This window comes from Phascolarctos cinereus, unplaced genomic scaffold (assembly GCF_003287225.1).
Source record: "Phascolarctos cinereus isolate Bilbo 61053 unplaced genomic scaffold, phaCin_HiC Scaffold_9;HRSCAF=440, whole genome shotgun sequence".
Classification (NCBI taxonomy): domain Eukaryota; kingdom Metazoa; phylum Chordata; class Mammalia; order Diprotodontia; family Phascolarctidae; genus Phascolarctos; species Phascolarctos cinereus.
In genome coordinates, this window is record NW_027556402.1 from 1,941,173 (window position 1) to 1,957,900 (window position 16,728).

At 47.7% G+C, this 16,728-nt stretch overlaps 1 protein-coding gene across 2 annotated transcripts in view; it reads left to right on the forward strand.

Annotated features, from left to right (window-relative positions):
- Positions 1-11,527: 11,527 nt before the first annotated feature.
- MICU3 (mitochondrial calcium uptake 3) overlaps positions 11,528-16,728 on the forward strand; it is an 85,341-nt gene continuing 80,140 nt past the window's right edge. For both annotated transcript variants that reach the window (XM_020976739.2, XM_078148577.1), the window contains exon 1: positions 11,528-11,998. In XM_020976739.2, the coding sequence (XP_020832398.1) occupies positions 11,654-11,998 (345 nt within the window). In that variant the 5' untranslated portion in view covers positions 11,528-11,653. The remainder of the gene's footprint in view (positions 11,999-16,728) is intronic.

The following is a 16,728-nucleotide window of genomic DNA, read 5'->3' on the forward strand; positions in this document are numbered from 1 at the left end:
TTAGCCTAGTAGGGGAGTGCTGAGTTCGAGTCCTGCTGCCTCTAAAACTCCCTGGCTATATAACCATGGGCCTTTCTATTAAGTTAGAGGTTGGTTGCAATTGGTGGGGCTCCAGAGGGCTCACACCAGCCAGATCAGATAGCATAATTGGCCAGGGTCACAGACAGGTGTGATGGTGTTTAATAACCAACTCTCAAAAACAAAGGGGTGGGAGGGTAGGACATATTTTTAAGAAAAATATGTATCATTAATATTTTTTCCATCACTTCCTTAAATCTAAGGTAAGACAGTCAACAGAACAACCTTTGTTTATAGGGATCATTGGTTTCTGAGGTGTAAATGCTCACATTTAACAGTTGAACATTTAAAATCAGCTCTAAAGAGTCTGCTTGAGACTCCAGAACACCCCTCATTACAGGCCTGGGAAGAGGTAGTGTTGGGACCAGGTCTTCTGACTCCTTTTGGTAACAGCATTGGACTAAAAGTCGGAGGAAGGGGCAGCTAGATGGTGCAGTGGATAGAGCACCAGCCCTGGAGTCAGAAAGACCTAAGTTCAAATTTGGCCTCAGACACTTACTAGCTGTGTGACCCTGGGCAAGTCACTTAGCCCTAATTGGCTAAAAAAAAAGTCAGAGGAGCTGGGTTCTGGTTGTGGTTCCTGCAATTTCTAGCCATAGACCATGGGTAAGTTTCTTCTCTCCTCTGAGCCCATTTCCTACTCAATGAGGTGGAAAAGAAAAATGGAGGCTGAGGTCAACCCAAAGGCCAATGAAGACAATGGCATGTGATGGCCAGAAGCAGGCTGCCACACATTATAACCAAGGGGTTGCCAAAGAGAGGTTGTATCTAGGCTGTCATCAAAAAGTGGAGCTTCAAAATGACAGTCAGGCTAGGCCCACAGAAAAAAGGTGGGGGATAACTATTGGGCCATCCAGGCCATGGAAGAGAATGGGAGGAAGGCCCCCAGAAGCAATGGGGTTCCCACCCACCATCTGTGGGTGGTCACAGGCAGGAGAGGCACAGCAACAGAAACAGGCCCAGATGGGGGCCTGCCAGGAAAAAATGCCCAGATCGACGAGTCCACAAGCAGCTAGAGTAACGTGGTATAAATGCCCAATGTCTGACCACCTCCCACCTCTGCAGTGGGAATGGAACAAGAGAAAATCCTCGGGAAAGCTCTGACTGCCAGCCCTGAATTGAGTGGTGTGAGGTAAGTTCTGGCTTCCCAATCGACCTGTAGACAGTGGTTCAAAAGACAAAATAAACTTTTTCCACCCTGCCTCGAACGTATGGGCCTGACTGGTGCTCCATCCTCTTTCACAGAGGTCGAGAATAGAAACCAAAAGATAAGGGTTCCCTTGTTTGCCCTAGTCATGTGACAGGAAAAGATAACACCAAAGGTTTGGGGTGGATTTTTTTTTTTGCTCATTCTGTGATGATATCATGGGAAGTTAAATAATTTTGAAGAGGGTTTTACAAAAGTGTGTTATTCAGCTGTTGAGCACACACTGCAATCTAATCAGCTTCAGTTGCACTTCCTAGAGACCAGGCTGGGCCACGGTGTTGTACAAATACTCAGGACGATTTCCATTTCCACAAAAAGTCCTTCACAGCATTTGTAGACGACCTCTGGGCTTGGGGGTCCTTTGGGATCAGCCCAGTGGGGGCGGGACCAAGGAAAGAACTGGCCCGGTGGGCTGCTGGGCACCTGAGCTTCACAGCTCACATAAAGCCTTGCCCCAAATGCAGGCCCTGAGAGGTTCAACACAATTCAAACACTTGTATGTCAAGCCACTGAGGCAGAATAAATTCTCAAGTTCTACAAACTTCTGGTGATGCCATGTTAAAGGTTTCTGAAGTCTTACAAAAATCTAGCTCACTGCCCTCCCCAACCTCTACACCTCCACCCCACACACACATGTGACATTTTCTATGAATGCCTGAGAAAGGAGATCTGAGCTGAAGAAAAGGCTCCCAAAGCTATAATAAAAACTGGTAATGACATCACTTCTTAAGGTTAACAAAGCGCCTTCCGCCATCTCATCCAATGTTCCCTACCACCCAAGGGAGTACATGATGAAGGTATCATTTGCCCTGTTTTACAGATGAGGAGCCAGGGGTTCAGGTCACTCTGCTAAGTCAATGACTGACAGGATTTGAGCCCAGGTGCTCCTGACTGCCAGTTCAACTCTCCAGCCAGCCTCCTCCCTAGATAGCTCTCAATGCCCTTTATGTCACTGAATCCACTGGCCCAGATGCTGGCTCCTCCTCCTCCTCTTCCTCCTCCTCCTCCTCCTCCTCCCCCCTAGATAGCTCCCCTTTATGTCACTGAGTCCACCGGCCCAGACCCTGGCCATTACAGCTAGGGAAGGGGGAGGGGGTACAAGGTGGCCTGTCTGTGCTTGAGCAGTCTGCCCAGTTCTAATTTCTTCCTAGTGTTGGTCTTAGACTCAGCATGTTTAGACAGTGGAGTTTGAAAAATGACTGTAGGTAGGTTTTATTAATTACATTCATCATTGCCTTGTCAGATGACCTAAGACCATAGATAAGGCACTCCTGTATCTTTCAGTCCTCAATTTTGAGAGGGAGAAGTAATGCTTTAAAAGCCTGGTCTGAGCCCTTTGGAGAGATGCTGCTAAGATGGCCCTGTTTTTACTGCCACACCCAGAAAGGTGCATAATTAAGCTTCAGAAAACTGTGATCTCTGAGGGTAAAGCATCATCATTAAAACTCGTGATCACTTTCATTGTCCAACACTATGAAAACTACTCTACTGCACAAGAAAGAGCTAGGTAGGCTTCCGGTCTTGTTGTTTGTCCTTCGTTCTGGAAAAGGACCACGACATCAAGAAGGTGATGCCGTGACATTGGATTTACGTGAGGGGGGGCTGTGCAAAGTCACTGGCCTCACTTTCTCCTCCAGAGCCATGTGGGTCCAGTGGCCAGATATAGATCAGGACGACTGGGGACGGCCCGGCATCATGTTTTAGGAAGTCATGGAGGGGTACAGGGGGCAAGAAGGAGCAAAAATTGGACTTAGAATGGGGGGGGGCTCTGTCACGAGTGTGATCCAAGGCAAATCGATTCTCCTCAGTGGGCCTCCGTTTCCTCAACTTTAAAATAATAGGGTTGGCTAGATGGCAGCTCCCTTCCAACTCTGATCTTCCCACGGTGGTATCCCCAAGAGCCGGAACAGATTGAAATCTGACTGTCATAGTAGGAGGGCATTAATCCCATTTTCCTTTTAAATGGAGATCTTTCACAGAAACCAAACTCTTAGGAGAGTCTAAAGTCCAATTTGACCATTCGTCCCCCATGGCTACTGGCCTGTGATTAATGTGAATTTTGATAAGGGGCTATAGGGTGGCCCTAACACACAGTCCCCTAGAAGGAAGGTGGCCTAGAGACTCACAGGAAAGGACCTTGAAGTTCATCCAATTCAAACCATTTAACAAACTAAGAAACTGAGGCTCAGGGACCTTAAATGAATTCCCCGTGGTGACACAGCTAGTTATTAGCAGAGCTAGGAGAACTCAGGTCTCCGAGCCCCCGGGCCTATCATTCTTTCCACTGCATCACCCTGCCTTCCCTGTCCACACAGAACAGCAGCCAGGATGGCCTGTGAACTTGGTCAAGGGGCCAAGCTGAGTGAGGCTCCTCTGCCATCTTGACTCTGAGTTTTGTCGGGGGTGGAAAGGGAGACGTCCCTAAAGGAGCTGCCTGCCCTATACCACACCATTTTCCAGGATTCAGGCCTTTTGCCTGGGAAGGTTCCATGGGGAAGGAAAGGGCTGCTACCAGTGGGGCTGGCCCCCTGAAGAATCTGTCTGTGCTCTTTCCCTCCCCTGCCCATCCTGCACTCCCAGATGCCATGCTGGGCCATCTTTTGTGCTGAATCTGAATACTGGTACGCATCCAAGAACACTGAGCACTGAGGTAGAAGACACAGGGAACTGACCACATGGGATAGGTTTTCTTACCAATTTTTATTTAGGGGCAGCTAGGTGGTGCAGTGGACAGAGCACCAGCACTGGAGTCAGGAGGACATGAATTCAAATCCAGCCTCAGACACTTGATATTACTAGTTGTGTGACTCTGGGCAAGTCACTTAACCCCAACTGCCTTGCCAAAAAAAAATATTTGTAGATATTATTTCATATCACTTTCATTTCTGAATCAATCCCTCTCCACCCTAGAGAGCCACTTCTTGTAACAAGAGTTAAAAAGAAAAAGAAAAGGCAGTGCAATAAAACTAACCAGTCCATCCAACAGTCCATCTGTTGGCATACAAAGGATTCCGTAGCCAGTGTCACCAACCCCTCCAGGGAAGGGAGAAGGGAAGTACATTTCCTCATCCCTTCTTCATGGTTAACTGTGGTCATTCACTATCCAGCTTTCATTTCCCTTTTACATTGTTTCCATCTTGTATGGTTTTATTTCACTCAATATCAGTTCATAGGTCACACCATCCATCACAGAATGCCTCCTATTTTTTGTTTCTTACAGCACAGTGACATTCTATTATATTCACAGACCATGACCTGTGCAGCCATTCTCTCTCTATTCCAACAGGGCTGCTACAAATATTTGGGAGGGGGGTAGGGCAGGGAGCCTTCTGTCTTGGGGGAGTGATGGAAGTGGGGGGCAAGGAGTCTTTCTGTCTTAGGGGAGGGTTAGAAGTGGGGGGGGGCCCAGGGAGCCTTTCTGTCTTGGCCCACCTTGGAGGGGTCAGGCTATTATATTGCCTGTTTGTGCCCCTCCTGGTCATTTCAAGCTTAGCTTTGGCTTATCTAAGGTTTCCCAATAAAGGATTATCAGGGATTATTATTATTGTTGTTATTATTAAAGGATTATCTTCTCAAAACATACCCAGTGTACAACGTAGATCATGTTTAGGATTGCTGGTCACTTACTGTACCTCAAAGTCATGCTTAAAACTTTACAGATTCATCAGTGCATATCAACAAATAAATTATTTTCACTTCACTCTACACTGAAAAAAACTCAGTGTCCTTATCTCATGGAAAGTCAAGGTTTGTCCTACTCCAGGTGGTCATCTTCTTCCAGAAGCATTATCCTGCCACTAATTAGCACCAAGGTCCCTAAGAATTAAAGAAAAGAAAAGAAACTAAGTGTGAGATTTACATATGAAAAACTCAACGGTTGTAGGAGAAAAACTGCATAGAAAAACACCAGCAGATTTTTGTGGAGTGCAGAGTGGACAGATGATCCTCAGCCTTCCCATAAGGTCAGGGCTTCAGATCCAAAGTCTAGATATAATTATAATCCCCAAATTAACTCCTGCAGTGGCCATTGATCTTGAAAAATCAACTTCTTAGGGTCACTATTTGGCTACCTGTGCTCAAGGAAAAAGGCAGCTAGGGTACTGTATATTGGGGTCCAATCTCAGGTTGGCATATGTACTATCTGAAGTGCATACAGTTGCCTTAGCTTCACCCTCCCTGCCTACCCCATGGAAAGTCCAAAGGAGAACTTTCAAAGTTCAATAAATATGTTCAGAATAAAGGAAGATGACGAGAACCGAAGTTTTCTTTCCCATTAAAGTCCTCTGAATGGAAGGCTCTGGCTGTTCTTTGGTCAATTATCTTCAACATAGTGTCTCCCCCTCCCCATCACAGGAGGGAGGGGGCACATAAGAGCTCACCAGAAGCCTCTGGTTGATCTTGCTTTTTATCTAGCTCCACGCCCCTCAAGAGGTCAGACTGAAGACCTATCCCCAGGCATGCTCCACAGGACAGCTTACTGGTACATTAGCCTAACTGCCAAATGTTTTCCAGAATGGTTGGATGAATTCCCAGCTTCATCAATAGCCTGTTAATGTGCCTGTCTTCTCCCAGCCCCACCAACACAGGCTATTCAGAGGAGAGAATTCTTATCTCTGTGCCTGCTAAGGGTTGACTGTCACCTATCTAGATAGAAAGGACAAAAGAATTCATGGGAATATCTTTGGTGAAATACTTTCACAGGCACACCAATGCACTCTGAGTAATAAAAAAAAAACAGCAAACAAGTGAAGATGCAGCAAAACAGAGAATGAAACATGCTTCCTTCCTTCCTTTTCTCCCCCTTTCTGTCCATATGTGGAAATCATACTTTTACATGTACAAGGAATATAAATTTTGATCACTGAAGCCTCACAAGATATCTTGGCATTTGGGGGCAAGCTTTTTATTTTATTTAATTTTATTCCTTATTTATTTATTCTATCCTTTTAAAAACTGAGACAATTAACTCTTCTGTCCCATGTAGTTTCATTTATGATCTATTGAAATTGTCCCAGCCCAAGCCTCACTTGGTCATTGTTTGGGTTTTAATGACTCAGAGTGAGTGTAAATAGCAATTGTTTCTGTTCTGCCCAGAAACCCTGAGGGTCTTCCCCACCCTGTTTGATTTATTTATTCATTTTTTTGGAGTGGGCAAACTAAACCAACTTTTGCCTCATTTCTTAACTAGCCTTAAATCACTGAATGGGTGTTGCCTCCGACTAACTGAGACCTGGAAAAGACCTTCCATAAAAAGGCCTAGGTCCTCCACTGCATCTGGGGTCGTCTCCAGTCATCCTGACCTATGTCTTGCCACCGGGCTCAGATGACTCTAGAGGAGAGAATGAGGCTGGTGACTTTGCACAGCCCTGCCTCACTTAAATCCAGTTCACTTGAAAGCCAAGACATCACCCTCCTGATGTCATTGGTCCTCTTCAAGAACAAAGGACAGCAATAAAACAGCAATGCACTGTGAGTAATTAAAAAAAAAGTGAAGATGCAGCAAAACAGAGAACGAAGCACACCTCCTCCCTCCCAGCAGAGAAGCAGAAGACTAGGAGGGCTGGAGGAGGGCTGGGAAATGATAATGTGAAGACAAAAGGCATCAGTAAAATGGATTTTTTTAAAAGAAGTTATATAGGATTTTATATTATCACAAAGTCTAGAATTTGACAGGAATTAGAGGCATTGAGGCTGGCTGACTTATTTTACAGATGAAGAAACTGAGGCTCAGAAAGGAACTTGCTCAAATTTTACCAGGGGTAAGGATCAGAGCTGGGATTTGAATTCAAGTCCTCTACCAGCCAATTCCTTGTTCTTTTCATGCTGCCTTTTCATGTAGCATCAGTGAACTTCAGAGCTGAAAGGGCTGTTGGAGCCCATCAAGTCTACTGATTCTCCATTTTTGTTGTTGTTGTTTAGAGCACAGCATTATTTTTGTATGCTGACAGTTCAGTTGGCAGCCCTACTGGGATAGTCCAGGGAATTGTACATGCACAAAGGTAAGTTTTATAGAATTGTCAGGAGATCTGCAATTGTCATTTTCTTTCAATTTTCAGCTTATCTAGACAACTTGGGGCATACTAGTATACCAAAGCATGCCCTTTAGAAACCACTGGTATAGCCCAATGCCCTCATCTTGCAAAGGATGGAGACTGAGAGAGGAAATTATATGCCCAAGATCTTACAGCTATTATGAATCAAACCCAGATGTGAGGCCAAATTCAGGACTCTTGGACATTCTTTCAGTTTCTATAGTCCTTCATTCATCTGACCTCATTTGTTGGTTTTTGGCATGATACATTTCTCATTTTTCTATTTGGGCCAGATTCACTCAGATTAATGTATTTTAATATCCTGGAGGGCTCATTTTTGGAGTTATAAAAGTATCTGACCTTGTAGACAACAGAGGCTATTGGAGATGCTATGCACTTTCTAGAGTAAGCCAACATCCTTTCTCAAAGCAAAGTACCTGGATGCCAACCAGTGGATAAATGAACATTCTGCTTCCGTCATTCAGAGTTGATGCCCTTTCTCATCCAGTCAACCACTAGGGGACACTATCATTCATAACCTATGCTGTCCAGTGGAAAAAGGACAGTATGGGAGACGGGAAGGCTATACTGCTCATCTTTATATGCTTAGAAAGATTGCTTTTATATGCAAACACACCCACACACACCCACAAACATATACACACTCCAAATACTTCTTATTAAGTTATACATCAAAAAAAAAAAGAAAATCAGAGAGATAAAAATGTTCATGAGCTTAATGTTAAAAAAATATGAGTGCCATTAGAATTTGAACTCCTTGAGGGAAAAGATGATGTTTTTGCCTGTCTTTGTGTCTTTGTATCTCTGTATCTCTAACACTTGACACATTGTAATTCATGTAATACAACATGTAATTATATATAATAATAATAATTCAATGTGTTTCGGTCATGTTTTCTCTTCATGACCCCATTTGGGGTTTTCTTGGCAAAGATATTGGAGTGGTTTGCCATTTCCTTCTCCAGCTCATTTTACAGATGAGGAAATTGAGGCAAACAGGGTTAAGGGACTTGCCCAGGATCACACAGCTACTGAGTGTCTGAGGCCAGATTTGATCTCATGAAGATGGGCCTTCCTGATTCCAAGCCCAGTGTTCTATCCACTGCGCCACCTAGCTACCCAAGTGGCGCATAGCAAGTTTTCAATAAAACACTCGGGGACTGACTAAGGAGCAGCTACCAGAAGGCCGCGGAAATGTGGGTGCTAATGTTTAGAGAGCACCCCACTTCTTTGCCCACAACCTGTCTAGTCCTCGCTCGGAATGGCATGGCACATACATTTTCAAGACAAGTTGCCCTGTGTAAGCAGAGGAAGGCTGAGGAGCAGGGACTCCTGGGAAACTATCTCCTCAGTGGGCACTCCACCGAAACTGAGGAGGGCCCTGCTCGGGAGAGTAGTATCACTTCTACAGCTTTGGCTTCCAAATATCACCCCAAGGACTGGATCGTGAGCAGGGACCAAGTTGGGGCAAAGGGCATCTAATCTGCAGTTAGAAGATCTGGGTTCAAGTCCTACTTCCGATGCTTACTACCTATGTGATTTCAGTCCTCAGTTTCCTCATCTGTAAAATGAGGGGTTTAGAACAGATGACCCTAGAGGGACCAGGGACTTGTCCCAGTTCACAGCAGCTATGTACAAGTATCTCAGACAAGGTTTGAACTCAGATCTTCCTGACTCTAAGACCATTGCCACATCCTCTTTACCACCCAGCTGCTTCTCATCTAGGTTTGCATCTCAGATCTGCCACTTCCTAATATGAGACCTTGAGCCAGTCACTTCCTGACTGTGAACCTAAACTGCCTTATCCATAAAATGGGGACAGGCACACCTGTGAGGATGACAAGGAGGAAACACGCATAATGGGGATCATTCCTCAGTACCCTCCACAACACCCTCTTTCGAGATGGCGCCTTGGCATCAGCATCCAGACTCTAGGCTCTGGACGTCTGTGCTCAGTGCACAAGTTCCTGCAAAACTGAGCAAATTTCCAGTCAGGATGCCAACACATTTTGTGTCTGGGGTCCAAGGACCAGTCTAGCTGTGTAGAGTAGAAGGCTCACCGCCACCTAGTGGCTCACCAGGGAAAGACCCATGCATCCATCTGGCAAGGTGTGGGACTGCCTTTGCAGATGGATAAATCCCAAACCTCTGGAATAAGCATAGCACTTGTTAAAGCGCTCTATCTGCACGACCTCATTTGAAACTCATCTCAGCCCTCTGATGGAGTTACCACTAGTATTCCCATCCCCATTTTACACGAGAGGAAACTGAGGTTCAGAGAGGGCTGAGATCTGAACCCAGGTCTTCCTAACTCCACTCCCAGCACTCTTTCCACTACACCATGCCGTATTGAAGTATTATTCCATCAGTGCCTCAGGTCATCATGATTTTATCTCCTTGGCTCACGATTAGTGAAATGATTGTAGATTGCCATTGAATTCTCCAACTAGAGAAGTCATACGGGAGAGGGTCAGACTCTGTAGAGAACTGTCCCAGAAGCTATTTAATAATCTGAAAGGAATATATCTTACTGGCAAAACTCGTTTCCCCTCAGAACATGTGGAAGAGCTAGAAGACAAGAAGCCTGTGCTGAGGTCACCAATTTATGTTGCTTCAAAAGCTCCTAGGCTCATCAGATGAGAAGCTCAAATGGACTTGGGCAACATAGAAGCCAATCTCTCCTTTTCTGAGGGGAAACTGAGGTCCAGAGAAGCAAAGTGATTTGGTCAAAGTCACCCAGAGCAGAAACAGGTTTATAAATGTCTACAGCCAGCATTTACTTAATGGTCTTTCACACTCTCAGGTGGTAAACTCAGGGAGTAAAGAGGAAAAAAAAAAGATGAGAAAAAGGAGCGCGATTGGGCCAAGTGACATGGAGGTGATCCATGCGGAAGCTGAGAGCATTGAGAGATTGCTATACAAGGTATCTTAAGGAGGAAATCGCAGACTCCGCTGATACTTCGTAAAAAGGCATTCCAGAGCACGTCATCAACCACCACTTACACGTCGGTTCTCCCGTTCACACAAAATCTCGATGAGTTGTGTGGCTACGACGGGAAGGCTTCCTCCTCGATGGGGGTTTCAGTAGGCTTTGCCAATGGATCCCACCTTTATCATTTTACAATCCACTGAAAGAAGTCCAGAATGAGTCCTTGTGCTTGTCTGCAGAGCGCCACAAAAGCGTCTGATTCTGTGGGGAAAGAAGAACCGCAAGACCGACCCAGCACGCGGTCTGGCGAGGCAGGAGGGCCGGCGCTGCCCGCCTCCCTCCAGGAGCACGGGGGGCCCGACCGCCTTGAAGGACTAGTTCGGGAGGTGCAGGGTGGAGGCGAAAGGGAGACGGGCTGCTTAGGGTCCCCAAAAAGTCTCTTTTGCTTTTCGTATTGATCTTCTGGGAAGATTGACAAGCGTTCCGCGCTTTTGTGTCTTGGCGAATAGCACTCTTGACTGGCGATCTCACGTGCGCTGCCCTGTCCCTGCTCTACACTGCATACAGCAGGCGCCTTTCTATTGCTCCCTTCCGCAGATCCTGGATCCAGTCAAATCTGAGCTTTCAGGGAAAGGGCAGGCGTTTCTGTCCCACACCGGGGGCTGCGGGACCCCCTGCAGCCTCTTCAGGGAGGAGGGACAGCCTGGGACCCACTCGGGACCTCCTTCGTTTCGCTTCCCGGGTGCTCCCCCACCAACTTCTCCAAGCCCCATGCGTGGAGTCTCAGGCCCCTCACCCATGGGCGGAGCATCTGGGGAGGGGGGAACAGGAGGGGTAGCCCGGTCCGCAGCCTAGCAGAGGGAGGGAGGGCCCTTTTCGCCTTCTCGGGCCACTCGTGGCCACGCCCCCAGTTCTGAGCCCCGCCCCTCCTCCCGCGCGAGGCTACCTAACTGTCCTGGCTCCGCCCCCTCCCTCTCTCTGCAATGCCTGCCCTCCCTCTCCTCCAGCCTCGCTACCGTCTCGTGCTCCTAGGTATCCTGGCCAAGCCCTCTCCGTTAACTCCGCGGTCCTCCTTTTCCCTCGCCCCTCCCCTCCCTAGCATTCTCCGCCTCTCTGCCCCTTCCATTAGCCACGCCCCCCTCCTGCTCTTCTGCCTGGCCTCCTCTCTGCTCCTCCCGCCCCGCCCCTCCCCGCCCCTTAGCTCAGCCCTCCCTCCCTGCCCCTCCAATCCCCACGCTCCTCCCGCTCCCTCGCTCCGCCCCTCGGCCTCGTTCTGGCTCCCGTTCCTCCCGTTCCCCCCTCCCTCTCCGGTTGTCGCGAGATCCCGGCTTCGGCTCCCGGTCTGTGACAGCTACCTCGGTGACAGCGGCGCTGCTGGGCCAGGCGATGGCGGCCCTCCGGCGGCTGCTGTGGGCGGCGCCGCGGCGCCTGGGCCCCCCCTTGTCCGGGCCGGGACCCAGGCCGGGGCCGGGGCGGTCGCTGTGGGGGCGGCCGGAGCCGGAGGAGCGGGAGGAGGACGAGGAGGCCTGGCAGCGGCGGCGGCGGCGGCGGCGCTGGGGGGAGCTGGGCGCGGCGGCCGCGGCCGGGGGCGGGCTGGTGGGCGCCGTGTGCCACCGGCTGTACGGGCCGCAGCCGCAATGCCCCCCCGACGAGCCGGGCCCCGAGCCCGCCCCCGGCCCCCCAGCCGCGCGCCTGCCCCTGGCCGTGGCCGCCGCCGCCAGGGACAGCACGGTACGTGGAACTGAGGGAAACTGAGGCACGGCAGGGGGTGGGGAGGGCTCAGCAGACCCCGGCAGGGCTCCCGACGCCATGTTCGTGACCTCCGAGGGAAGGGGGGACACGGGGGACAAGGGCCAGAGGCCCCGGATCGATCATCGGCATTGACCGCACGTGACGGGGGCGGGAGGCGGCTTGGAGCCGGCCAGGGGTCGGGGCTGGGGCAGGGGCAGGGGACGGCCTGGGGTGGCCTCCCTGAAAGTGACCTAACCGCTAATCATTAAGCGGATTATTGGGCGAGGGCCAGGCCGGAGGAGCCCCCGAAGCACTTAGGCTGGCAAGCCTCCGGCTCACCGGCTAGACGGCGATGGCCCTGTAGGCTTAGGATCCAAATTCGCCTTTGAAATCTTACACAGAAAGGGGGATCTCCCCCAAAAAGAGAAGCAGCAGAGGGTAAAAAATGCTTGACAAGATTGCTAAGTAAGCAGTCATCCTTCAAGGCCTTCAAGGATGAACACAAAAATAGGCCTACAAAAAAACAAAAAATTGAAAAGATTTACAAAAACTATTTTTAAAATGGTTTTGTCCATTAAAGATAGTAGAATCACTGTACTTCAGCCGTTGGCATCATGGTGAAAATGGCAATAAAAATAGAAAAGATGGAGAAAGCAACTGGATAGGATGCTGAAAAGGAGATTCTTGCTGGTGGTGATACAATTGAGGGCATCATGTAAGGTATGAATATACAAAACTATCTGAAGAGGGGAAGCTACCAAAGGGTTGGGGTAAACCTTGTATCCTATTAACAGAAAAAAGTGATTGAAAAAATACCATTAATGAAGAGCCTATATGTCCTCTTTCCCAACTACCTAGAATCTTTTATTAGACATCTGTACCAGAATTCCAGTCGTCCTCATTAGTGGGGAACATGCAGGTATTCAAAAGTGATGTACTCAACAACGGACCCCAACTTTTCCATCTCACAATTAACAAAGGTGTAGAGTGGAGAATTTGAGAAGCTGTTGTGCTTACTGTTTGGAGATGATGGAAATTAAGCATTTGATTCAGAAAAAAAGAATGTGGTCTTTGAGGCTCTTCTACACGCAGGTGTCTGCTATCCAGATGTCAGGATCATTTGGGATTCTTTGAAGGAAGCAATAGCAGAAACAATTCTATTCAGTGTTTGCTCTGTTAATAATCAGGGGGCACATGCCTGTCCAAGATCTTCACCTTTGGGATGATGGAGATCCCCCCACCCCAGCCCTGAGTCGAGGTTGAGGAGAGCTTCCCTCCCAAGGAATGGCAAAGTCCTCCCAATGTGCCTATTTGTTAGTGACCTTGAGCTGATTGTGTGGAGCCTCACAACATTGCCAAGCCACGTACCTCCAAAGGAGTGTGAAAGCTCCTTGAGGTCACAGACTGTCTCTGGCCTTTCTTTGTATCCCTAGGGCTTAGCACAGTGCCTGGCACATAGAAAGTGCTTGATAAATGCCTTCTGAGAGAGATCTGCAATCGCTGAAAGGAGTTCAGTTTGTTCATCCCACAGGAAAGACCAAGGGAATGGTTGATACCTGCTGCCCAGATTTCTGAATGGACGGGCAGGATGGATCAACAGTGAGGCAGGCCCAGGGCTGGGAATAAGTAACACCAGCCAGATTGCTTTCAACAAGCCGACCCCGAGTCTCCATCCCGTGAAAGCAAAGGCTCATCTTTTCAACAGTAGCATCGCTGTATAGCAGCAAGGTATCACTTCCTCCCAAGGACTAAAGATAAGACTCACAGAAGGGAATTGAGAGGCACGTGGTGGGTGGAGCAGGCTGCCGCAGCGCACAGTGGGAGTCAAGGAGACCATCAAGGACTTGGAGAGCAACAAGGGAAGATAGAGGGAGGGGTGCCTGAGGGCTGCCAGGATGCTCCACTGGTATCCTTAGGATATCACGGGAGTCACAGGAATTGGGTTATGATCTTCATTGTTGGAAGGACCCCCAAATCCATGAAATCACAGTCCCGTTTGAGCATTTTTTGGTCTTCCTGATGACCGACTCATGTCACTCAGCCAGTGCTCGAACCCTTTACAATTTGGTAGATAGGACCTGCTGGAACTGGTCCTCTGAATAGAATGAGGGAGGACTAAGTAAGCCAGAAGGTCGTCTTCCTGATGAAGCAGCTCAAATGCAGCCACTTCTCCAAGTGCAAAGGGGGATGAAAAATGGTAGCATTTTAGGATAGAGTCAAGATGCTTTAGGATGATTGTTTGAAACTTTTTAAGTGAAACTCAGTTTAACAACATTTTGTGGATTCTCTCGTAATAGGATTTGACTGAGAAAACACCAAAAAGCTACTGTGAATTCAGTCACTGTTTTAATTGCATTTGTATTAAGAAAATAACATTTTCATAAATTTCCAAAATGGTCCTCTGTATGTGAATGAGGCATTTATTCAGTTCACAATAAGAGGTGTTATCATATAACTTATTTGTGGATTTGTAACTGGCATTTGACCTTATCACTCAACTGAAACTGTTCTTTCCAAAATTACCAATGATGTGCCAGTTCCTGAATGCAGTGGACTTTCTCCTTCCCTTATCTTCTTGACTGACCTCTCTGCAGCTTCTTGATGCTGCAGACCACCCTTACCCTGGGATACTCTCTCCTTCCTGGATTTTCATGACATAGCAGTCATTTGGTTCTCCTCCTATCTGTCTGACCACTCTGTGGTCTCCTTTGCTGAATCATCATCCATATCATGCCCCCTAACTGTGGGTATTCTCAGATCTGGCCACGGATCTTCTTTTTCCCTTCTATATTCTTGCTTGGTGACCTCATCAACTGCCATGATTTTAATTATTATCTATGCAGATGTATCACCCATCTATATATCCAGTCCTAGTCTCTCTCCTGAGCTCTATTTACACATCCCTCCAACTGACACACATCCTATAAGCATCTCAAACTCAACAAGTCTAAAGCAGAACTCATGACCTTTTACCTGAGACCCACGCCTCTTGTATTGGCACCATCCTATGGCCATTCACCTGGATTCACAACATTGGGGGTGTTATTGATGCGTCGCTCTCCCTCACCCCATATATGTAACCAGTTTACCAACACCCAACCTTTGTACCTCTCCCTTAGTCATCTCTCCCCTCCGTCTACTCACACAGACTTCACCCCAGGTCAGTCTCTTTCATCAGCCTGCACCAACTCAGTAAATGCTCCCTATGGCCTTTGAGGTCAAATATAAAATCCTCTGTTTTGCTTTTTAAGCCTTTCATGACCCTGCCCCACCCTACCTTTCCAACCTCTTTATGCATTACTTCCTTTGCCGACTTCTAAGGCCAGACTGACCTTTGTGGTCTTCCTCACAATATGCTCTGCCTTTGCATTGACTATCCTCCATGACTGTCATGCAGTCCTTTCTCATCTCAGTCTCCTGAAATGCCATGTTTCCTTCAAAACTCATTGAAATGACCACATTCTACATGAACCTCTTTTTTTTTGTTTCCCCCACCTGCTTAGCCTTCCTCCTCTTCTCCCCTAATTCGTATAGATCTTTGTATCTGCATGGCTCTGCTGGCCAGACTGTAAGCTACCTCAGGGCAAGGATTATTTCATTTTTGTCTTTGTGTCCCCAAGGTCTGCATCAATGCCTGACACGTAGTTGGCACTTAATAACTGCTTGGTGATTGGTTGATTCTGTAGTTGTGGTTACATTCTTTGTTCGGATGGCTAGCGCGTTAAGTTTTCAACTTCCCAGTCTGCCGCTGTTGTTAATCCTTCCTTTTGAAGAGGACCAGTGACATCACAGGATGATATCTTGACTAGCTTGTGAGTTGGATCCAAGTGAGGCAGAGTGCCCAGTCATAAGCCTCACTCTCTCTTCCAGAGTCACTGAAGTCCAGTGGCAGGACAAAAGTCAGGGTGACTGTCTGTGGCTTAGGCTGCAGTGGGTGACCTTGGCACCTTTGATGTCTGACCAAGCTCTAAGCGCTCCACAGCGCCTGCGTCAGCCACCTTCATGGCCATTGGAACAAGTTGTTCTTATCCCCCATTCTGCAGGAGGAAGTCTTCACATGCTTGGGGTAGATACCCCACAACTCACTGAAGGGTTTGAGACCTCTTGGTTACCCTCAACCTAATTTAGACCATCTGCTGAAATGGTTTGCTGGGGTGTGGCCACTGTGCATGCTGCAGCTTCTTGGAGCCTCGAGAGTTGGGTGAATCAGGTGGACACCGAAGGTGGATGAGCAGCCCTCCCACCAGAGGTGCTGGTCCTCCCTGAACACCTCATACAGCCCAGTCTGCTGCCTTGGCACATATGGATCCAGTGTGTTAGAAGCCAACTTCCCCCAAAATGATAGAGAATCAATCCTCATCTTCTCAGAACCTTAAAGAAATATGTTCTTTTTTTAAATATAAATTTATTTATTTTTAGTTTTCAACATTTATTTCCACAAGATTTTGAATTCCATATTTTCACCCCAACTTGCCCCTCCCCCCACCCCAAGATGGCATGCATTCTGAATACCCCTTCGCCTAGTCTGCCCTCCCTTCTATCTCTCCCCCCACCACCACTTCTCTTATCCCCTTCCCCTTTCATTTTCCTGTAGGTCAGGATAGAGTTCTGTACCTCATTTCCTGTATTTCTTATGGAAATATGTTCCTAATATGGTGAACTGTTTTGGAAAAAAAAATCAGGGGATAAATCTTATTTAATGTCCAATTTGTTTTAGATCTGACCTAATT